Source organism: Salvelinus alpinus, chromosome 17 (assembly GCF_045679555.1).
Source record: "Salvelinus alpinus chromosome 17, SLU_Salpinus.1, whole genome shotgun sequence".
Lineage (NCBI taxonomy): Eukaryota > Metazoa > Chordata > Actinopteri > Salmoniformes > Salmonidae > Salvelinus > Salvelinus alpinus.
Genome location: NC_092102.1, coordinates 42605887 through 42630811, shown reverse-complemented (window position 1 = coordinate 42630811; position 24925 = coordinate 42605887). Strand labels below are relative to the sequence as shown.

At 39.9% G+C, this 24925-nt stretch overlaps 1 protein-coding gene across 4 annotated transcripts; it reads right to left on the bottom strand.

Annotated features, from left to right (window-relative positions):
* Window positions 1–204: 204 nt before the first annotated feature.
* otud5a (OTU deubiquitinase 5a) lies at window positions 205–24780 on the bottom strand. Of its 4 annotated transcripts, none has more exons than XM_071349024.1 (9): window positions 23959–24780; window positions 21157–21250; window positions 6313–6377; window positions 6073–6229; window positions 5455–5603; window positions 2417–2602; window positions 2043–2247; window positions 1786–1899; window positions 205–723 (listed from the first exon to the last, which is right to left on the bottom strand). In XM_071349024.1, the coding sequence occupies exons 1-9, from the start codon at window positions 24511–24513 to the stop codon at window positions 602–604; spliced, it is 1647 nt and encodes a 548-aa protein (XP_071205125.1). In that variant the 5' UTR covers window positions 24514–24780; the 3' UTR covers window positions 205–601. The 4 variants fall into 4 exon arrangements, with proteins under 4 accessions (XP_071205125.1, XP_071205127.1, XP_071205124.1 ...); XM_071349026.1 differs by having other exon boundaries at window positions 21157–21247; window positions 23959–24770; XM_071349023.1 differs by having other exon boundaries at window positions 2417–2605; window positions 23959–24763.
* Between the last annotated feature and the right edge of the window lie 145 nt (window positions 24781–24925).

Genomic DNA, 24925 nt, shown 5'->3' with positions numbered 1-24925 from the left:
AAGTAAACAATGAAGGGTGGGCGGCAATAACAGACAAAATTGAAAAAAACTAGCATAAATGGTAATTCCATTGCACTCGTTATGTACAAATCCAATCAATTATTCAGGTAAAATGCTATTCAATATTTAGAAGTGTATATCAATTCGAGTGGGTATGAAATTAATAAGTACAGTTATAGCAAAAAGAAATACACAAAAATGCTGTTTTTCAGAAAGATTTCCTCTTTTATTCCAAGAAAAAAAAAATGTATTTTCATCCCAAACAAGAAAATAAAATAAAACAAACTTATATTAACCAATCATTAAGAGGATAAGTATGACCATTTTTATATATTTTTTCTTCTTGTTTTCTATGATGATATTGGTTGTGTTCAATTAAACATGCAACTAAATAAGTCCAATGATGGTGTCTATGGTATTAGAAAGGAAGGGGGTGGAGTCTGATTATGCTGGATCTTTATTGGTAGGTGTGGAGAGGCAGAGATGGATGATAGGGAGAAGGAGGAGAGAAGACTGGATGGTTACATGATGACGTTTGGATTTTTCCCCGTTCTGCCACCTTCCTTCCAGGGGACGTTGTGTGTGTGCTTGATCCCCTTTATCAACTGCTGTCTGGAGAGGGTTCTCTATGCATTGAGTTCTTCTTCATGCTGTCGAGGTACTCTTGTTGTGAAACGGCCAAGACTGAGGCCAGAATCTCATCATCCTCCCAGTCTGTTAAGCCTACACCATAGAGAAAGGGAAAAATACACATTCTAGCATTCTAATGTAAGAGGACTTTGAGAAGAAAAAAAATCTGGTAGTTATTTTAAATCAAGAGGGGTATTGGAATTACTAGTTTATAAAATATTGTTAGTTGCTGTTTATATTCTGCACATTAGTGACAGTGGTTAACATAGATTTTGTTTGGGTTGAAAAAGCTTGTACACAAATACAAATGTGGCAGTACATGCACCCAATCACGACCCAGCCAATATGAGGGAGGACATTTCAGGTGAAGTGCATCCGTTTTACAACTCTGCTCCCGCACCACACCCTTGTTTCATGTTTCTACTATTCTACGTTCTTACAATTCTTCTTCTGATTTCCTGTTTGTTTTCCTTTCAGACACAGAGTTGCTAAGCGATAGAATATACCATCATGAGAGATGATCAGTAAGAACAATACATGTCCTATGGTGACCCAAATACTTTAAAGCTACATGTATGTATAACTGATAGGTGCACACACAGTTTTTAAAAATGTACATTATGTACATTTTAAATTATTTTGTCTGTAATGTATTTTTCGTTATGTGTCGGAACCCAGTAAGATTTGCTTCGCCATTGACGTTGGCTAATGGGGATCCTAATAAATCTAATAAAAAAGAAACATTATGATGATACACTATAACCTATCCTATCATTTACATTTGAAAGTTATGTAAAAAACAAAACAAAAATGTTCCACTAATCTCTAGCATACATATGTTGTTATTCAAGTGTCTTCAGTCCAGCAGCAGCTACAGCACCGTGCTTTCACAACAGAGGATGTGTAATAACACTGTCTAGAACACTGTGATTGATATGCCTTATGTTAAGGATTGCAGCTAGTGTTGAAAACTATCCCAAGCGAAATATTACATCTCAAACTGAACATACTACCCATTCTATGAATAACATATAAATAACATAACATACAACAGCAGTAATTGCCCTAAGGGGACAAATACAGTTGTTTGAACTGAATTGAATGCATTCATTTGAGTAAGTCTTTAAGTAAAGAAAGAGCAAGTGATTATCTTACCAAAGGCGGTGGGTGACATTTCTTTCATGATAGCACGGTACTCCAGGGCCGGGTACAGCGACTTCAGAGAGGAGGTGGGTCTATCAGGCCCAACACAAGCCTGGTTGCTGGGACCTAGAGTAGGGGGCAGAGAGACATTCCCATCATCAAATCAGGATTCTTTACAAAGATGAAACCCTACGATTCCAATGTTAATTTGATACACAACCCTCTCAGTTGATTCATGACACTTCTGATGGTTTGTCACAGTGACTAACCTGGGGCACAAGGTGAAGGGGGCTTGGACATGAGGGCTGCCCCAGCAGGGGAGGGAGGCTTGTTGCTTGTGTCTGAGTGAGAGGGGTCAGTGTTCTCCGGTGATGGAGCTGAGCTGCGCTGCCGGGGCGAGCGGGCACTCCACTCCTCCAGACCACTAGAAGATGCTGCAGTGGCCGAGCTGCAGGTGGCACTAGCCTTACGGGGCTGGGAGGAGAGGGAGACATGGACCTCATTAAAACACATGCCAGCTGCTGCAACACTTCAATACTGGACACTATATTCATATGAACCAAATGTGGTACTATTGTCTTTCTAAGAAGGATGTCACTGAATTGCTCTTTAATCTACCATGTACTTCCACGTTTTCTCTCACCTGGCGCGCCTGCTTCTCTTGGTCCTGGAGCCACTGCAGGTAGGACTCCCTGGCCACCTGCTCCTCAATGGCCTCGTTGGTGGCCTCCCAGTCCGTGGCTCTCTTCTTGTCCTCCAGCATCTGCTGCTCGATCCATGACTCCTCAGAGGTCTTTATAGCGTTCTTCATAAGTGACTGGTCTACATACTGCTGGGAGGGAGGGAGAGGACAGAGGTCACTAACTGGACATAAAACTGAAATAAATCGATAGTTACATATCGGGATATTATTTTTGATGATATATCATATCGACAATATCATTTTTGCACTAGTTGGCTGGGCCTGCATCAAAACTCAATTTTTAAAATAGGGATCCAGACTCATTTTCTCATGGCTCACTCTCTTGTGAGAGTGACTCACTCTCTTTTCTCACTCTCTCTCTCTTGTCCCATATGCAGCAGACATATGGTGAGCAATATGCACATATAGAATCATGAGAATAGTATTACATATCGCATTGGCACCTAAGTAACGTGATAATATCGTATCATGAGGTCCCCGGCAATTCCCAGGCCTAGGGGACAATGTGTAACGACCAAGTAACAATGTGTAAAGACCAAGTAACAATGTGTAAAGACCAAGTAACAATGTGTAACGACCATGTAACAATGTGTAACGACCAAGTAACAATGTGTAACGACCAAGTAACAATGTGTAACGACCAAGTAACAATGTGTAACGACCAAGTAACAATGTGTAACGACCAAGTAACAATGTGTAACGACCATGTAACAATGTGTAACGCCCAAGTAACAATGTGTAACGACCAAGTAACAATGTGTAACGACCAAGTAACAATGTGTAACGACCATGTAACAATGTGTAACGACCAAGTAACAATGTGTAAAGACCAAGTAACAATGTGTAAAGACCAAGTAACAATGTGTAACGACCAAGACACAATGTGTAACGACCAAGACACAATGTGTAACGACCAAGTAACAATGTGTAACGACCAAGTAACAATGTGTAACGACCAAGTAACAATGTGTAAAGACCAAGTAACAATGTGTAAAGACCATGTAACAATGTGTAACGACCATGTAACAATGTGTAACGACCAAGACAATGTGTAAAGACCAAGTAACAATGTGTAACGACCAAGTAACAATGTGTAACGACCAAGACAAACTCTTCAGATCCTTCACACCTTATCAAGGAGATTTGACAAGTTTAGTCTGCTGGCTATCAAGAGAATGTCGCTATCTGTCTAGAAATTACTCCAGATCTTTGATATCTTTGTCCATGCGCGCATTAGTAAGAGACAATCAGGACACTCAGAATTTAGCAAATGGAAAAACTGCCTCCAGCCTTTCTGGGAAAGCATGCCCATTTCCTAATCTAAGGCTTAATGGAGATGGCTAGGTGTGTGGCCCTCTATGTGGGAGCTCCACCCATGGTAGACAACATGTCCTTAGCGCCTGAACAATCCAACTGCACAGTCTGTTCCCCATAACGTCATGGTCCTCTGCCCTGCTCAATATGATGAATGAGACCAATGCACAAAGTTCACAGCTAGTTCCCAACTAACAACAACTCCTTAGGCCTACCGATAACATCTGATGTGCTTCTAAAGCACTTTGAGTACCCAAGATACCTCAACAGTGCCACCGTTATCTAGCTAGCACTTCATGACAACCGCAATGTTATGAAGCTGTTTAATGACAACAAATGACACTATTAAGACAATATGTTTTCCACCTTACAAATTAGAAAGTTTAAAAAAAAAAGTAGATAAGACTCTCCATCCACATTTATGTGTTGTAATCAAAACAGTGTCACTTCTAACTGGCTCAAACATCTGCCAACATTCAACCAATAACAATACAAAACAGCAAACTTCAATAAATACAATATACATCAACAAACAGCTATTCTGTTGAGTGCTACAGTGGTTTTCCTGGCCAAGGAGCCCAGGCTACTGTTTTCTAATTACTGTGGGGTCATTCACCATGATGCACTGCTTGTTGATCATGGTAGTGTTATCATTAGGCATCTCAACACAAACAGCACAGTGTACTGCTAATAGGCTCCTCCAGAGAGACGGGGACATGTGGAATGTTGCCCCTCTCTGAGCTCAGCCTCCCTTCCTTTGATGTGTATGTGTTCTGAAAGTGGGACACTCCAGGCCACACGCTCTCGTCTCGCAGGGATCTTAAGCTATGATGACCCAAAGACTGTCACCTCTCTCCCACTTTTCCACTCTGACTGAGTCTGCCTGGCTGCCTGACTGTGTCTGGATGGACCCATGGACGTCATCCATTTCGTCAGGGGAAAGTCACAAGATCTCCGAATGATTCAGTTATGAAAGATTTCAATTGCACTATTACACAACCAACGCTGCATCCAAAAAGACTTTATAACTTTATGCGACTAATCAATTAAATCAAATGTGATAACAACCACCTGTTTAAGACAGGAAAAGGCAATGGAACCGATAACAACACTAACAGCAATGCTAGCCAGCTGCTAATTGGTTAATGTCAATAAATCATATAATCATCAACTCAACTTAAACTGCTCGTCACTGAAATGACAATGCAATGTGAGATGCGTCTGTGACACAGAGGCAATGCAGGCTGCCAGCTGGAACATGTCAACGCACTAAAAAGCAACGATTAGGCAACAGTGCTTTCAAACAATCATTTAGCGTGACAGAGGGGTCAACTGAGTCACACACAGGAAGAAGACAGTCACACCGTCGTAAACCGGGCCAACATCTCTAGCATCGTAAATCAAGGTGAATCAAGGTGAATCAATTAGAATCAAGGGAACCTAATGAAATTCTCCAGAACACACATTTAACCTTTATTCTGACAGGGAGCCATGCTGAGACCAAGGTCTCTTATAGATGAGCCTACATAACACTCTACCAGTTGTCCTCAAATGGCATGTTTTACACATCTAAATACTGTTTTTATTTTCTAGTAATGTAACAACCACAAGGATATATTGCCCACTTCTGTGTTAAATCCTAAAGACAAGATGTAGGTACCCACCCCTGGTTTTAAAGCAGGAAGCCCAAGGCCTACTCCAATTGTCGCTTTGTTGGGGTTCACCACAGAGTTGTAGTGAATGTTACGATGGTAGCTGACTCTGATTGGTTCGTCATTGTTTTGATGAATGCCATGGAACGTGTTGATTGGTTCTGGAAGAGGGGGAGAAAAAAATTGTTAACAGAACTACGTGATCAATGTAGTGCACTACTATGTCCACACTTATTCAGAAGAAATTAGATTTAAAACACTAATGCCCAAATTGTCTAGATTTTAATCAATAATAAAATGTCAGTCCTGTTTGAAAAACAGTCCAATAACTCACAGGAGTACCTTTTAGTAATCTCTCTCAAGTAGGCCTACACGTCAAAGGCCATAAAACTCAAAAATTACAAACTGTGTACAGTAATAATAATATATGCTATTTAGCAGTCACTTTTATCCACAGCAACTTAGTCATGCTTACATAAATCTTTACGTATGGGTGATCCTGGGATTCGAACCCACTACCCTGGCGTCTCAAGCGCCATTGCTCTACTGACTGAGTTACAGAGGACCTACCAGAGGACCATTAGCTCTGATAATAATGCACCTGGCATGGCCCACTACTGAAAAACACACCTGTGCCCTCCTGGTAAACTTCCACTGGTCGATTGTACATCTCTGCCATAGCCTGCATCTCAATATGGTTCCCGTGGCAGTTGTTTTTCCTCTTCCTGTTGATGTACGTGGTGAAGTCTTCTGTCACGTAGTTCGAAAAGTAGTCTGCATTTTTCGTCTGAAATTAGAGTACACATTTTCATTATGAAAAATCCCAACAGGTGAAATCTGCCTGGTAACCAAAGAAAGAAGAAAACTTACCAAGTAGTCCATGCAGTGTTTACGGACAACTTCATGCATATCTTGGTCTCCATATACTTGATCAGCTGCAAACAAGAGGGAATTAGGTGTTACAACAAAATGCAACATACATCTTTCTGACGAAGCCTAGATCAAATTAATACGTATGAAGTAGCATATGACTGACAAAGTATGACAAAGTACGAATAATGCAGTTGTATGTAATTTACAGTACCAGTCAAACGTTTGGACACACCTACTCATTCAAGGGTTTTTCTTTATTTTTACTATTTTCTACTTTGTAGAATAATAGTGAAGACATCAAAACTATGAAATAACACATTTGGAATCATGTAGTAACCAAAAAAAAGTGTTAAATCTAAATCTATTTTAGATTTCAGATTCTTCAATGTAGCCACTCTTTGCCTTGATGACAGCTTTGCACACTCTTGGCAATCTCACAACCAGTTTCTCCTGGACTGATTTTCCAACAGTCTTGAAAGAGTTCCCACATATGCGGAGCAATTGTTGGCTGCTTTTCCTTCACTCTAAATGGTCCAACTCATCCCAAACCATCTCAATTGGGTTGAGGTTGGGTGATTGTGGAGGCCAGGTGATCTGATGCAGCACTCTATCACTCTCCTTCTTGGTCTTGCTTTTGGGTCATTGTCCTATTGAAAAACAAATGATAGTCCCACTAAGCGCAAACCAGATGGGATGTCGTATTGCTGTGGTAGCCATGCTGGTCAAGTGTGCCTAGAATTCTAAATCCCCACACCTCCTCCATGCTTCATGGTAGGAACTACACATGCAGAGATAATCCGTTCACCTACTCTGCATCTCACAAAGACACAGCGGTTGGAACCAAAAATCTCAAATTTGAACTCATCAGACCAAAGGACAGATTTCCGCCTGTCTAATGTCCATTGCTTGTGTTTCTTGGCCCAAGCAAGTCTCTTCTTCTTATTGGTGTCTTTTCGTAGTGGTTCCTTTGCAGAAATTCGACCATTAAGGCCTGATTCAGAGTCTCCTCTGAACAGTTGATGTTGAGATGTGTCTGTTACTTGAACTCTGTGAAGCATTTATTTGGGCTGCAATTTCTGAGGCTGGTAACTCTAATGAACTTATCCTCTGCAGCAGAGGAAACTTTGGGTCTTCCTTTCCTGTGGTGGTCTTCATGAGAGCCAGTTTCGTCATAGCGCTTGATGGTTTTTGCATCTGCACTTGAAGAAAATTTCAAAGTTCATTAAATTTTCCTAATTAACTGACCTTCCCGGCTTAAGGTAATGATGGACTGTCGATTCTCTTTGCTTATTTGATTTGTTCTTGCAATAATATGGACTTGGTCTTTTACCAAATAGGGCTATCTTCTGTATACCACCCCTACCCTGTCACAACACAACTGATTGGCTCAAATGCATTAAGGAAAGAAATTCTACAAGTTAACTTTTAACAAGGCACACCTGTTCATTGAAATGCATTCCAGGTGACCTCTTCATGAAGCTGGATGAGAGAATGCCAAGAGTGTGCAAAACTGTCATCAAGGCAAAGGGTGGCTACTTTGAAGAATCTCAAATATATTTTGATTTGTTTAACACTTTTTTGGTTACTACATGATTCCAAATGTGTTATTTCATCGTTTTGAGGTCTTCACTATTATTCTAAAATGAAGAAAATAGTAAAAATAAAGAAAAACCTTTGAATAAGTAGGTGTGTGCAAACTTTTGACTGGTACTGTAATCAATATGGATCTATATGACTATTTTATTAAAGCAGGTGCAAATGCTTTATCATCAGTATTGCACATTTGAATGCATAAGATGGTAGATTGACTATAAAGGGGTATTTTGGCGGGCTTTCTCTGTGGTTGCATCTCCAGCTATACGTGATCTATATAGAGATATGAGTTGAGTCACTTGTATGATCCACATATGTAAACAAAACTAAAAGGTTTCCTCTCCACAGACCCCCCTTTCCTCAACCAGCGCAAAATATGCAAATGAGCACCAGTTCCAGTCTTCATTCCGGCAAGTCACATGGTACTGTAAGCCGCAAAGATTCTGAGAATCTCTTAGTCAATTTCCTCTTTCTCAGCATTAACCTGCTTAACCAGTGCAGAACCAGAAATACATTTAGCAAAAATGGTTATGGAAATAGAATAACAGTAAAACCTATCTTACTTCCCACCACCAAACATATATGTTTTAACTAAATAAAGATATCTAATAATGCAAACTAAAAAGAGTAAACAGCCTCAATGTTTTAACCTGAAGGATGGTGACTAAAGTCTTTGAAAAATGTCAGTTCCAACAACTGTCCGTGCCATAATGTCATTATTGACAACGTAGTCTTGAATTTCACTACAAAAAAAACATACAGTGTTTTGAAGCTTGTGTATGACTAGGACAAAATATTCTAGTTCCCTTGTGACTGAATGTTCTCATGGCAAGATGTGGCACTGGCAACACTCCAAGTGGCTACTGTTGGATGGAGGGCACATTTTCTGGCAGGTCCAGTTTGTCATTATGCCTCAGCAACACGCCTGAATGAGCTGCTCATGGTGTTCCTGACCTTCAACATGTTCCTCACTGTCACTCTGGACAGAGTCACATTTAAACAAATAGGCCTACAATACATAAAGATCGACATGAAGGACGACATTTCAAGGTTCAAATACAGATGTATGGATGTTTAAATATCATTCAGTAGCCTGTGACCTACTGGTTTAAAGAAGTGGTGGAGAATTAGGCCAGAGGAGACGAGTCACATGTTTGACTGCTTTCAGTACCCAATTCCCCTGATGAGGTTGAGATGTAATGGTCTATGAACCAAGTGAACTCCAGTGAAGTATGACATGGACAGGTGTAGGACGGCTGTTTGAGATGGGGATAACCCCCAAACGCATTGGTGTAAATCTGACTCATCTGCCAAAAATCCCATTCTCATGAGATCTTTCCACTGCACGTTTCAGTTCTGAACAAAACAGATGCTAGGACCTCAGTTAGTTATGTGGTTGATTTGTCATGTAGCCTTCAGTCATTTTCTAAAATAACTAAAATCATCAATGAAGAAAGAGTACAAAGAGTGATTCCACGCCAGCAGGAGCAGAAAACATTTTTGGTATCTCAGATTATTCTGGCAATTCTCACATAGAAACTTCATTAGGAGAGGAAGGATGTTTGAAATGCTTTTTACATTTGTATCACAAACTATTTTTTTTTGTTGAAAATCCATGATGAAAGTGGTTGTTTTTAAGCCCTTTTTAGACCTGTACATGCCTCCTGTAAGACCCTCTGATCTGTGAACTGTACAGGACACAGACATCTTAGTGTCATTATATTCCTTATAGCAGTGGACACCAACCTTTTCTGAGTCAAGATCACTTTCGCAGTCAAAAAGCAAGCAGAGATCTACCGCTCAGATTTTTTTAAACATTACTTACATTTTTGTATTTATTACTATTAACCTAATAAAACAGTTCTATGTGAATGAGGTTTGTGCAGTAGGCCTACATTACATTATCACAGCATATTGGCTATATGCCTGGCCTGACAATATTGTTCTTCTCAGACTATATTCTCAGACCATATTTCAAAACTCAAGCTTTGATTACAAAATAGATCAGTTGGTGTAGCACTTGCGAGGCACAGCTGAGCATACATTTAAATCATTATATTTTAATGGACTGATGGTACCTGCATCTAATGGTCATGGTGCTTTCAAGACAACTGAAAAAAACAAGGTCAAATCATGACATCAGTGATCTTCAGGTCGGAGGTTTAGAAACATGTCAGAGTTTCCGACATTGAATTCCAAGTTGGACGACCGTTCAAAACCATTTTCCCCCAGTCGGATCTCGCCCCCCCCCCCCCCCCCTCTCCTCCTCCGAGTTCCCAGTTGTCTTGAACACGACACTAGTCTCAGCGGAGGGCGGGCGAGAGCAGCAGAGGGTCCGCCTCTCACGGTCCCTGCTCTCTCCTTCCTATGGTGAGACTGACCAGAGAGAGGGGACAGCGTCTTCCACCTGATGGTGAACTCTAGTCGTACCGCAAGTGCCTCATGCACAAATTCATGTTGTTCCTATGACCAAATAAAGTGAAATATTCCTCGCTATTAAAATAGGACGAGCTGCTAATAATAATAACGCAGGACTATCGATACTCTTGGCTACTGATTCATTGCAGCGTGAGTGGAAGTAGTGAGAAGCATGTTTTATGTTTTGTAATAGTGTTGAAAAAGAACAGTGTTGACAGTGGTGATCACATTTTTTTAACATGAACTCACTCATAAAATACAGCAGCTCTTTGCTGTATTCTTTGAGAGTCTCTCTGTGGTCATGGTTTTAAAAGTTATTAAATCTTAGTTAGTTAGTATCAAACTTTGCTGTGGCCGGGGTTGTGGAAGCTCTGTTGGGACAGTGATATGAGCTATCCAATTGGCCAGTGCAGTAGGAGCACTTCATTTAGCCACAGATCTCCCGGGCCACTGGGTAATTGGAGTTTTTTCAGACAAATTAAATGGTTCAAAATAGGAACACTCTGCTTACCCGGTGCGCAGGGCTTCTGATTCAAGTGAACCTACCGCCAACAGTGCAACACAAATAAAATGTAAAAAAGAGCGCAAGCCTTTATACACAGCCTTTATCGTTGGCTTTTCTACAGAAATGTTTGGTGATCAACTCGGAATGCCTTGAAGATTGACCGGTTGGTGACCCCTGCCTTATAGTGTGCTCCAACATACATTCTGAAATACACATTTTCACATACATTTTTTCCAACATTACAACTATTAGTATGAATATCATAAAACAACCCTTTTTGATTGAACTTGTTTTTTTTTTGTGGAAGAATATATTCTTCAAACTTCAGAGTGAGTTCTCTGGTACTTATAATGATGTGCCCCATTTTGACCATAGAATGCACACCGAGTATAGCAAACATTAAGAAGACCTTCCTAATATTGAGTTGCAAAGGTAAATTACCCTGACAGATGAAAATGCACATCATTTACTTACTTAGTCCAATTCAATTATCAACAAAATTGGCTAATAAATAGCTTAATGCATGGCTGGCTACTACTGCCTGCATTTTTTCCAGACACAGATTTAGATGAAGGTAGGTGAATTCACTTGACCCATGTATTGTTTCACTTGATAGAGGAGCAAATCAGAATGGGCTTTATTACAGAAAGAAGTACTCCTCAGTTGTAGATTGAACAACAATGACTAGCTACGGATTCATAAATTATGGTTGGAGATGAGTAAGTGAGTGAAAGAGATCCTCGCGTGTCTGTCTTGGGAATGAGAGCAGAGGAAGAGCGGCATGTTATAATCCAATCGTTGCAACAGGCTCAACCGATACCCCGCCCGTTTCTTTACAGACAGAAGAAATAGCCAACAGTCATTTAGCACACACAGTGCTTCACACTGTTTGAATGAAAGAGAGATGTGTGTTGGCAGCTGAAATAGTTTTTTTTGTTCTTCTTCCGATCATGGACAAAAAAATAAATAGACTTGTGTCATAATCATATTCGGAAAATTCATATCAGTTACGATACTTGTTTTGTCCGAGTACTCAGCACATATCCTATCATTTACCATTCACGGTGCTCATAAAACGGATTAGAACTTCGGAATTTGCAGAGCCCACTCCAGAAATGTGATGTACCTGTAGAGTATATTGTTCTAAACAAAACCTCTTAAAATGAACAATCTCAAAAAGGGTAGTCTGAGATATAACATTCATGTTGAATAAATTCATGTGTAAATGTGTATTTCAGAATCTAGACATACTCCATATGTTAGAGAACAGTATAAGAACTATAATGACACCAGGATGTATCATGTACGGATCACAGGGTCTTACAGGAGGCAGGAATAGGTCTGAAAAGGGGCCTAAAATGGCGACTTCCATCATGATAAAAACAGAAAAAAATTGTCATACAAATGTAAAATAAAAAAACATGTCAAACATCCTTCCTCCCAATGAAGTTTCTATGTGAGAATTGCCAAAACAATCTGAGATACTGTACCAAGAATATCACACCAAAGCAACCTAACAGTGTTCTATGAGTAGGGTTGGTGAATATGATGAACTGTGGTTTGATGCCTGTCAGAAAACATGACCAGGCAACTGGTCAATGAGGAGGAGACTGACGAGAAAAACGGAAGAGGAAGAAATTCTTTGTGCAAGATTACTGAGAAAAGAGCTGAATAGATGGCCTCTTCTTGTGAAATGTAGCCTAACACCACACAGAGAACCAGAAACCACATGCATACTAGCTACAACCAAGCGATAATGCAATACTGGTAAGTAACCAATGAGTGCATTTCTAAGAAAGGGGCAGGGCTCTATGCAGATCTAGAGACAGGCAGATTAGTTCGGTCCCTACCCTGCTGGTCTGTCAACGGTTGATAAAGTTTATCTAAATGATGCATAAATTATTCTTAAGTCACCCGTCAATGGAGAACAAGCACGTGAATAAAGAAATCTGCTCTTCACTGGAATCATATCGGCGAGGCCTGACGTTGCTCCATTGTGTCTTCATGCAGCGAGTTGTGGAAAGATAGAAAAAACCCAGTCTGCAGTGTTTTGCCAACTCAAAACAGTATTAGAGTAGGCTGACATGCTACTAAAAGATCCTTAGAGACTGCTTCACTCATTCTACTCTGGCCAGGAAACAAAGTAATAAGGGCTGAGGGCAGACTCAACTCAAGAAGATGAGTTGAGAGCAGATATTGAATGCTATGAACGAATACCATTTCAGACACCACAGTTGAGTGTACATACCCTAAAACATTCTTCTTCTAGTTTTTTTAAGGTAGCCCTGCCAGTCAGATGCAGGTGAATCATGGCTACCATTGTTGATGATTTGCTACTGAATATTGACCCACTAAATGATCCTGGAGATGAGCACCACTGTCACAGTCAAAGGCAGAGCAGTGTAACCTATTTGACAATGATACTGCCAGGTTCCAGTGACCTGTTGTATTTGACCGGACATCTCCAACTTTGCTCTTTAAACATAAACAGATCAATAGCCCCCTACCTATGCCAACTGCATTCAACATCTAATCACAGATAAGGCCTACCTGCCACCGTCTGATCTTTTGAGCTAAAATTACACTGCGGCCCAAATGCTCGCTTCAGTGTAATTCTTACCCAAATTAGACTTCCTCAATCAGGCTGCTATGCCTAAAACTGGATGAAAGATTGCTTAAAGCCTCAATTGTAAGGACTTATCCTGTCATTACACCCCTTTATCTCTAACTATGTATTCACCTTCATCTAACAGTTCAGAAGCATTTCAATATGGAAAGGTTCAAACTTACTAGCTCTGAATTACTAAACCCTGTGTGTGTGGGGGGGAGGGGACGTCCCACGTGTTGTGTGTGTGTGTGTGGGTGTGTGTTGTCTGTACTATTGCAACTCATAAGAGCAATGTGCAATTGGGCAAAAGGGCAAAGCGAGCAATGTGTGAACTTCAAAATGTCTAAATGAACAATTATTACTTAAGATTAGCATCACTTCTGAATCATAGTATGGCTTAAGGTCATGAATAGTGTATTGTGATCAGACTGACTCTGGGTACCATTTCAAAATTATGGTGGGGGGTGATCTCCAATCTTTCTCAATTTTTCAGACAGTCGTCTATGCTGGTTGGGATTATTGCAAAACTCTGCGTTTTCGGACCAGACAGACGAAAATGTGTAGACTCACTGTAACGGTAATTAAGCCAAAGGGCACCATCTCTAAGTTCACCAGTACAGTGTGCCTTCACATACAAAATTGTGACAATAGTGTTTATTTTTCTCTCTCTTAAATTTATTTAAATTTTTATCTTGGCAGTTGAAGTTTCACTTACACAGGTACTACTAGCTTCGCTCATGACCTCATTGTGTAAGGTCAAAGGTCACCAAATGTGCTGTCCTGACCGGTTACATGGGTAGTGTTTTGTGATCCTTATGAAATGTGTAGTCCCGAGGCCTAGAAGAAGCACAGGGTCAACACAATGATCGATGTCTTTGGAATGCACCGCAGAAAATCTTAACTCCAGGTTAGCTTCAAACTTTGCTCTACGTTTTTGAATAGACAAATAAAATGAGATCCTTAGTGGAGCAGCTTCAATGTTATCAAAGCTCAGCCAGTAGCCTTCATGCCAGTAATTTTATTACTATGAAAATGTGAGAGCATAATATCCAGATGCTCTTGTCAGCCTTCAGGCTGTGTGTTCAGTGGCTTGGGGAGTCGCAGGTACAAATCCTGAGCCTCCTGGGACACTCACTCACTTAGCAAAGAAAATATATTAACTGGCTTCTACCTCAGATTGTAGGCCAAGTTGTTAATACATTTTGTAAAACAGAGAGACCAGTCATAAACTTAATTTAGGCTATATGGATTTGGAACTTTCTTTAACAAGTTTCGGCTCTTTTAAAGCCCCTCTGGGCTTATTAAACACCATGACAATGCACACGACTCTCTTCTTTACTGGAGACCCCGTTACCATGTCAACATTGTCAGTAAGGAATTTCAACCACACCTTAGCGCACAATGAAATCAAAGGACTGGGGAGAGGACTGCACAGAAGTCAATAACTAAGGCCTAAATGATAGCAGCAATATACAGGCCCTGCAGGGTCCTAATGGAGGGGAACCCATCAATGTTGTCATGGGAAAAAGTGGGAAATGAGAAGAGGCTATGGGTCTATCAATCAAGCCTGGTTCTCTGGATGACATCATTGTTGTTGTGCAGCAAGTATCCATGTTTGGATTCATGGACAGACAGTGCTAAACAAAAATACATTCACAGTGCAAAACACAAACAAAGTACATGTTAACTCACACCTGTCTTTTCTCTGGATGCCAGAGAAATAATCTCAATCATTTTGTTTACTACCACAGACAGAGAAACATTGAACAGAACCTGTTGGACACACACAACCCAGAGTCACATGCAGCTGGAATGTGTTTTGCATAATTTAAGGCTTTCTCCGACCGGTTCACACACACCTGAGAAATGAGATGACCTACAGTCTCCACACACACAGGTTTAACTTGTTTCAGCCCAAGCATGTTAATGTGTAATTCACATTCCTACTTACAGACCGTATAGGATTGTGACTAGTGATAGTATCACTCATACCTGAAAATGCCGCAAGGTTGGCGAGAATACTGCTGGAATGTTAATTGGTATAAAACCATGGCAATAGAATCAGTAGGACATTCTGATCAAAGCGATTCTCCATGGTATGTGAACTGTCAGACATATCTGATTGATATTTGATTTTCTTGTGCGATTGGCAACGAACAAAAACACACAAAAAAACATACAAACTTTTGTTTGCATCTTAGGCACACACACAAAAAACAAAACGTTTTTTAATAATAAAGTTAGTGGAATTGGGCTGTGTGGAGAAGAGATAGTCCTGGGAATGATAAGTTCTAGGCAGGGACTGTTAGTTCTGGCTCAATGGCAGTGTGCGTTCCAGTCTGTTAATCAAGAAAGCGTAGGGATCAAAAGCACAAAGGGTCTAGACTAGAGCTCCCACTACAAACCAATTATCACAAAACAGGCCCGATATTGATGAGAGAAAGACAGTGACAATTCATTTCTCCAATAAGTCCTCTCAATATTAGGGTCATTGCACCAATTCAGTGCATTTTGAGAAGTGTTTACATGTTTCATTTTTTTTTTTTAAACATTCTGTCATAAAGAGCTGTTGAACTCAATAAAAAAACACGTTCTAATTTCAGTAGGTTAAAAGCGAAAAATAATTATACAGTAATTGCCTATTAAGTGCCAAATAAAACTAACAGGGTTGACGATCTCATCTTAAATCAGTCATGAATCTCCTTGTGACAGGAGGAATGTAAGCTTGTTGCGTGCAACAGGGAATTGCAATTGAATGCAAGCTTCAACCCCAAAAATGTATTAACATTTCTAACCTGTCCGTCTATGGGTAACAGGGTTGACCTGTTGGGCTCCACCACTCAGTTTCCCACCAGAAAACACAAAACAAATAAATGACCGGGTAAACTGATTTTACACTATGATTTGACTATTAGATGTTCAATGTTGCTTTTGGGGAAAAAAATTTTTGGAAAAAAGGCATAGTTTCACCACTTCATAATGAGGGACGGACGTAAATGAATCACTAATCACAATTAATAAATAATGATCTTCAGAAATGACGGTCAAAGCAACAAAATAACTAGGACTTTACAATGATGGTGAAAACTGTGTGGATTAAGTGGGTTAAAGTCTTCCTAGAAGTCACAGAGGGTGCACGGAGGGACACTTTAAAAAGTCTTTATTAATATTACAAATCTGATTGATTGAATTCTCCATGTTATCTAAAGTAAAAGAGAGCTTTGTTTAATATAAAAGGCTTTTAAAATTCAACCTTGGTGCACAATTTCTACTTAAAATATCACTATTTTCGTGGAATGACCCATTAACCATTTTAATCTCACTGATATCAATTAAATGTATCAACCAAAACAATACCAATGAAGTTCTATTATTCTGGCGCCTGTGTCAGGAAAATATTAACAGATAGCCTAGATGGTTGACCAGGTGATTAGCTGCCTGGGTCAGAGTGGCCCACTCCCACATGTCCACACAAAGTTTACACACAGCTCTAATGTCAAGTCGATTTCCGGTATGCATCTTTCTCTGCCAACACAGAGCAAGGAAAGGGAACAAAGTGACTGAAAATGAAAAATGAATGAAAGGAGGAGTGAGGGTATTGATAATAGTGAAGGTGAGCAAGAGAAAGAAGAGCAAAGTCAAAAGATGAGACGGGAGGAATAAATGAGTGGGAATGAGAAAGTACAGTAATGATTGAAAAGGAATGCTAGGGCAGGGCTCTGTAACCACGGAGACCTTTACCTTATTCCTGCACTAGGTCTAGCAGATGACAATGTCATGATGCCACTCGCCGATACAGACTGTCACATCATTTAGCAAAATGTGGACATATCTACACACACATGATCTTGGGTTGCAAAAATGCTAAACTGAATTGACATGGTAACTAGCCAATAAGTAAAAAAGGTTGTGTTCTAGGACGGAAGACAAACAACAATTGTTCCTTGAACGCTAACCGGTTCTGAAAGCAAATATATTTAGATTTGAGTCATTTAGCTTATCCAGAGCGACTAACAATTAGTGCATTCATCTTATTAAGATAGCTAGGTGTGACAACCACATATCACAGTAAGTACATTTTTCCTCAATAAAGTAGCTATCAGTGGAAGTCATTGCTTGTAGGAAAATATACTTTAAAATAAATGATTTTGTATTGTTGTACAATTCCATTTCAATTCAGAAAGTAGGCTAAACCAAATTCCAATTCCAAATTTTCCTAATTGAAAAACACTGGAGAATAGGAATTTGAATTTCAGTGTTCTTCCTGAATTGAATATAATTCAAATTGGATTGCACCCTAACCCTCCTACAATCAGTGATAGTAGGAAAATACTTTTTTTTTTTTAAGTGTGTGTGTGTGTGTGGGGAGGGGGGGCTGGGTATTTAGGATACTCTTAAATAAATATGTAAATATATTGCCTAATATATACTGAACAAAAATATAAACGCAACATGTAAAGTGTTGGTCCCATGTTCCATGAGCTGAAATAAAATATCCAAGATCTTTTCCATACGCACAAAAAGCTTATTTCTCTCAAATTTTGTGCACAAATTTGTTTAAATCCCTGTAAGTGGGCATTTCTCCTTTGCCAAGATAATCCATCCACCTGACAGGTGTGGCATATCAAGAAGCTGATTAAACAGCATGATCATTACTCAGGTGCACCTTGCGCTGGGGACAATAAAATGCCACTAATTTGATTTGATTTATTAAAATGTGCAGTATTGCCATGGCATTTTATCATTGTCAATTTGATACCGTGACGAGATCTTGAGGTCCATTGTCGTGTCATTTATCTCCCGCCATCACCTCATGTTTCAGCATGATAATGCACAGCCCCATTGCACAAGGATTTGTACACAATTCCTAGAAGCTGAAAATGTCCCAGTTCTTCCATGGCCTGTATACCCACTCAGCATGTTTGGGATGCTCTGGATTGAGGTGTACGACAGTGTGTTCCAGTTCCCGCCAATATCCAGCCGCTTCGCACCGCCATTGAAGAGGAGTGGGACAACATTCTACAGGCCACAATCAACAGCCTGACCAACTCTATGGAAAGGACATGTGTCGTGAGGCATGAGGCAAATGGTGGTCACACCAGATACTGAATGGTTTTCTGATCCACGCCCCTACATTTTTTGAAGGTATCTGTGACCTACAGATGCATATCTGTATTCCCAGTCATGTGAAATCCATAGATTAGGCCCTAATGAATATATTTAAAATTGACTGATTTCCTTATGTGAACTATAACTCAGTAAAATCTTTGAAATTGTTGCATGTTGCTTTTATATATTTTTTTCCAGTGTAGCTTAGCTTAGTCAAGCCATAATACATCACCGTTCAGAAGTCAGTAATCAATGATGCTAAGGCTTTAAACATCTATCTAAATTATACTCAGTGGACAGGGGGAGATATACCGGTTTACAAAAAGTGGGTTGTGGGTTAGATAGTCCAATGCTTTTTCTCAGGAACTCTAAATGTGATCTGGCCACATCTGAAACCAAAGCAGAAAGTACAGCATTGAGAAATCCCCACCACAACACATCAGGTGTGGACAGGGGTGAATTACCGTCAAATACTACTCATATTCACACCACTGATGTAGAAAAACCCACCAGCATGTCGTCTGAGTATTATTGTTACACGTTGATGGCGAAATTCATTTCTATGAAATGAAACTAGTTTATGGCAAAACTTTACACAGAAGCAAAGGTAGACCTTCTTGACTTCACCTGAGAACCCTAGTTTTAAGTGAGGTGACTAGAAGAGCTGTATTATGTTTAAGAAGAGAGTGCTTTAGGTATTGTGGTTGCATATTGCTGGGAGAGGAAGAATGCAACATTTACAATAACCCTCATTCAAAGATGGAATACCCATCAGTTGAGTGATATGTCAACAGTTGTAAAGCACACACAGTTGATACATAAGAATACAGGTTGTTTTACTGTTTAAATCTTCTCTCTAGCTAGGCCTGTTTCCAGATCAAAGAAAAATATTAACCAGAAAAACAAAGGCAAACACCTGAAGGCTTAAAACTGAAATAACAAACCTCCATCAGATTCCCAAATAATTTAGTGTAATGTTTTCCCATGGAGTGAGAAGAAACTAGGCCAGTCTTTTTGAGCACCTGGCTGAAGGGAAAGCGCTAGCCTCATTTCAGGACTGCTCTTATATAACCCCATTCTTGTTCAACTATCCCAATTGTTTGGGAATGGATTGATTTTACACCTGAAGTACTGGGAGTGTGAAGAGAAATGTAACTGGTGTGAATTCATAGATGTAGGTCATTGTATATAGACTTATTTTTCTACTGTATTATTGACTGTATGTTTGTTTTACTCCATGTGTAACTCTGTGTTGTTGTATGTGTCAAACTGCTTTGCTTTATCTTGGCCAGGTCGCAATTGTAAATGAGAACTTGTTCTCAACTAGCCTACCTGGTTAAATAAAGGTGAAATAAATAATAATAATAATAATAATATGAATGTGGTTTCCATCAGTGCCTAAGGGTAATAACAAAGCTAGGAGACCCAGATAAGAGGAGACCTTCTCAGTCCGTTCTGACACCTGCAGGTGGCCGGGTCATGGCTATGCTCAATCCACAGAACACATTGAGGGAAACAATGCATTTTTTCACAACAATGCATAAAAAAATGCAACAAAATAATGACAAAAATGAAACCCTTACAAAGTAGGCCTAAACAACGTTTTTTGGGGTCAAGAAAAAGTATACAGAAGTAATATTTTTTTTTTAAACACATCAACTAGAAGCATTAGAATTGGCCCTGTGCTTTTTGACAGGGTTCATACAGTCACAGCGTCATAGAATCCTCTATGAATAACCATGGTAAAGTAGCGCCATCTAGTGTCATAAACGGAAATTGGTTAGCATTGCTCTTTACCAAATTATACCTTGATTTAGTTCATGTCTGGCAGACAAAATGTAGGCTAACGATACCAATGTCAAAAACGTGTACATAACATTCAAGCTCCTCCATGGAGTCCATTACTGACATTCTTTCAAAATTCTTTCCACATTTCATTGGAGCATTTCACATCACTGCTTTCTTTACCAGAAAGTAGGTTGGTAATCTTTGACATCGTGTAGGTCGATTCATTGATCTCTTTATTTATAAAGCCCTTTTACAAAAACTCCCACTGTACCTTACATCATTAATAATCTTAAGACATATGAATTACCACATCCAGTCTCAGGGATGGCTAACTCTGGAAATTCCTTCGGTCTCTACTGAGTTAGGTAAATCAGCTTTTCGGGGTTTTTTGCACTGTATTTGAGGAACAATGTTCAAAATTCTCTTAAATTTGCTTCTACATCTGCATTGCTTGCTGTTTGGAGTTTTAGGCTGGGTTTCTGTATAGCACTTTGTGCCATCTGCTAATGTAAAAGGGCTTATAAATACATTTGATTTGACATTTCGGTGCCTCTAGGGCACCTTATTACTGATTAATGTTCTTGTTTATTTATGACCGTGTTTAGTTTCCATTTGCATTTCGTATTTGATGCAGTTTAGTAATTTTAGTAATTCAGGGCTCTTCTGTAAAAGAGACCTTGGTCTCAGTATGACTCCCTGGTCAAATAAAAGTTGAACAAATGATCAGCACATCTTTGCTGCAGGTTTTATGTTGGATTGATCGAGTTCAAAGACAAGGCCTGGGTCCATTGGAGGGCAAATGAGAAGGCTGTCCACTTACCGACAGCTCTGAAGAGACATGCTCCATCCTCTTTCATTTTTTTAATGACGAAGCCTTTCTTTTCCCCAAGCGCTTTCTCAAACCAGTGCTCCTGCTGAGAGAAATAGAAAATCTGTAATTCAATGCAATGGGTTATACAGGCAGGTCTATCCGACTACCATAGGAGGCAACCTTACATTAACGTCTCAAGTGAGCTTGTTGAAGTATTTATGGAATAACATTCCAAGAGTGCAGATTAGGCTAAAATAGAGTTTTAGCTACACATTTGTTTACAAAGTCTCCAATGACATTAAAGCAGACCTGTGTGCCAGCAAGGTGTGAGGTTGACGCCCTCTAGATGGGTAACAACCGAAACTTTCTCAAATCATTGAATCATTTCGTCCAACTAGGGTTGAGCGATATCCAGTGGTGTAAAGTACCTAAGTAAAAATACTTTAAAGTACTACTTAAGTAGTTTTTGGGGGGTATCTGTACTTTACTATTTATATTTTTGGCAACTTTTATTTTACCAAATTCCTAAACAAAATAATGTACTTTTTACTCCATACATTTTCCCTGACACCCAAAAGTAGTCTTTACATTTTGACAGGAAAATGATCCAATTCACACACTTATCAAGAGAACATCCCTGCTCATCCCTACTGCCTCTGATCTGGTGGACTCACTAAACAGAGAACATCCCTGCTCATCCCTACTGCCTCTGATCTGGCGAACTCACTAAACACAATTGCTTGTTTGTTTGGAAATTATGTCTGAGTGTTGGAGTGCGCCCCTGGCTATCCGTCAATAAAAAAATAACTAGAAAATTGTACCTTCTGGTTTGCTTAATATAAGGAATTTGAAAGTATTTATACTTTTACTTTCAATACTTAAGTACATTTTAGCAATTCCATTTTCTTTTGATACTTAAGTATATTTAAAACCAAATACTTTTTGACTTTTACTCAAGTAGTGAATAATTTTCTATTAAGGTAACTTTACTTTTACTCAAGTATTACAATTGAGTACTTTTTCCACCACTGGCAATATCCAGATTTTCACACGTCATACTGTTTCTTTACCATACCGAGGTATACGATATTACCGGAAGTGCACACAACGGGAGCCATTTAATAAAAAACCTGCACAAAACAATTTAGGTAATAGGGATCTTGATCCAGGAGGGGATTGAATGTCTCTGCTGTAACCATGAAGCTTGATCACAACATCTAGCCACTTCGGTAGCAAGTTAGCAAACCAAATGTGTCGCTGGAACCCTGAGCTGGATATCATTTATTTGACATCTTAGATTTCTTATAGTTATACTTAACTTATAGTTATAAACAGTGGCGTAGCACGCATCCCAACTGCCCCCGCGAGGCGGGGATGCCCCCGACCTCCCCAAAAAACAGTATTGAAAATCCTATGGTCGGTAATTCAAAATCCCCCGGTATACAATCAAAATGGTATATCTGCCAAGCCTACGTCCAACTGAATTAAAGAAAATCCTTGTTTACCACACCATTACATTAACATGTTTGTTTCCAACTTATTGAGGCTAATTCATTAATGACAAGTTGTAGTATTAAGTTTGTCCTCTTCTTATCGAGAGGGAAAATACAAATATCCTCAAATGTCTTCAAAGCCAACCGTATGAGTAGTAGGCGTGGCTTAGTCTATTCACCTTATTCAAATCCATGTGCAACCTATTGCAATTATTTCATCCTTTTTAAGCAGAGGCCTAAGCTACATGGTTTAAAAAGACATTGTTTATAAACAATTGTGTAAAACAAACTTTGCCTATATCTTGGGTTATGATGGAGTAAGACAGCTGTACTAAGTTCATGAGTATATTCATGGCATTTTGATTCTTGAAGAATCAAATAGAACTAGGCATATCATTAATGGACATGACCATTGAATAGGAGAAGTAGGATTATTATTGCTGATTAAACAATTAAATGGGCCTTCTTTCTGCGATGCTAGAACAACTTAAAATTCCTGGTTTATTAAATAGCATCCCTCATTTGTCACTGAACAGCCTAGATATGTTCATAATGATGAAAATTCTGTCAGAATAAGAAGCTATGATGAATTTCAGGAATACACTTATTCGAGATCTTTGAGCAACTGTACAATCTGTAAATTTAATTTTAGCTTAGCCCTCTTTTTTTAATGGATGAATATTACTTTTTTGCCTACACTAGCTTTTAATGCTACCACATCATATCATATTTAGCCAAAGAGATATTGCTATCATGTAGCCTAATGCCATTTATTGACTAGCAGTAGAGCAAACAAACTGCTATTTGCATGTGAAAATAGAATGGGATGCATTTGCTCCATTGTTTGTGACGCTGATAGTCTCTGCAGGATGTGAATACTGTCTTTAATGATAAGGCTTAATCGAAAGGTGCTGCATTATGACACTTGGTATGTAATAAAAGCAAATGACTGGCATACAAAAAAAACTAGCTAGCTCATTATTTCTCCAAACTTTGAATACTTTCACATTCCATTTTAGATGATGCCTGAATTGATGTGGTTGACAGAACAGACCTGGATGGAGAAAGCAAATAACTAGTGACATTCAAAACATATACCTTTTACCCGCTACTCCCAAACTGGTCATTTCTAGAACGCCCATTTAAAACCAATGGGCTACTGGTATTGGTTTATTTAGCAAAAAAAGTGTCTGTGTGAAATAAACAGTAATAATTGTTAATATGAATGTTCATTTAAATGGCTAGTTGCGGGACGAAGGTAGTGGTCACCCTGGAGGCCATGAGCTGAACTAATGAACTACATTTTACACAGCATTACCTGCTCCACTGTCGCTGGGTCCTCAGACTGCAGTCTCGATGCGTTTTCGTATTCATCTTCACTGTTGTAACCCGCACCTTCCTCCGAATCAGCACTAGGACCTCCACCGCCACCTCCAGCTACGCCGGGTGTTCCACCACCGGCCACCCCAGAGCAGGTTGCTTGTCGTCGCCTTTTACTCAGACCAGGCCCCGAACAACAACTTCCAATTCCCCCACCACAACCAACGCTGCCTGACAGTTCTCCGCGTGTCCCAGCAACGCATGGTATTCCTCCAGTCCCATTACCATCCCCAGGTCCAACAGGAGACCCTGAAACCACGGGAGGGGGAGAGGCCTGCTGCGGCCGAGAGCTAGCTTCGTTCCGTCTATCCTCCCTTGTCGAAGGTGGAGCGGCTTGATATGACCATGGTGGCGGCGAGGCCCTCGGTCTTGCACCTGTACGACCTCCGTGTGGATGTTGATGTGTGTCAGAGCCACTCCTTCTGTCAGTCTCGTCCGGATGGTCCGAAACACCGACACTCGAGTTCGGCTTCTTCTTCGGAAGAATCGTCATGGTTGTCTGTTAGGGAGGGGGTCAACGGGGTGACGATTCCTTCTTTCCAGAATGTAGCTAGTAGGCCTACTTTGCCGTTAAGGCCGTCAGTTTCTGTGCAATATTCGACCTTAAACACTTAGGTTACAAAATATATCGATATCATCTGTTATTGGCTTTGTTTTCTGGGGATAGCTAGCTAGTTGAACAATAACAAACCGTCTCCCTCTTCCCGTCCTCCAAGCTCTCCATTCCCCACAAAACATCAACAGAGATCTGACGACACAGGAACGTCACTTCCCTTGCAATAGCTTTTTTCCAGGGTCTCTGCTACTCGGGATCCTTGGGACGTCCATTGACGTTGACGTTTAAAAATGGTTAAGGTACGGTTAGAAAAGGTTTATAGTTGAGGGTAGGGTAGGATAGAGGTTAG

What these genes read in the sequence shown, in the direction of transcription:
- otud5a (XM_071349023.1), bottom strand. Translation starts at nt 24,513, where the DNA reads ATGACGATTCTTCCGAAGAAGAAGCCGAACTCGAGTGTCGGTGTTTCG. An exon ending in ATGTCTCTTCAGAGCTGTCG is followed by an intron (nt 6,378 to 21,156) that starts GTAAGTGGACAG and finishes TCTTGTTTGCAG; the next exon opens with CTGATCAAGTATATGGAGAC. An exon ending in AGTTTACCAGGAGGGCACAG is followed by an intron (nt 5,604 to 6,072) that starts GTGTGTTTTTCA and finishes CCCCTCTTCCAG; the next exon opens with AACCAATCAACACGTTCCAT.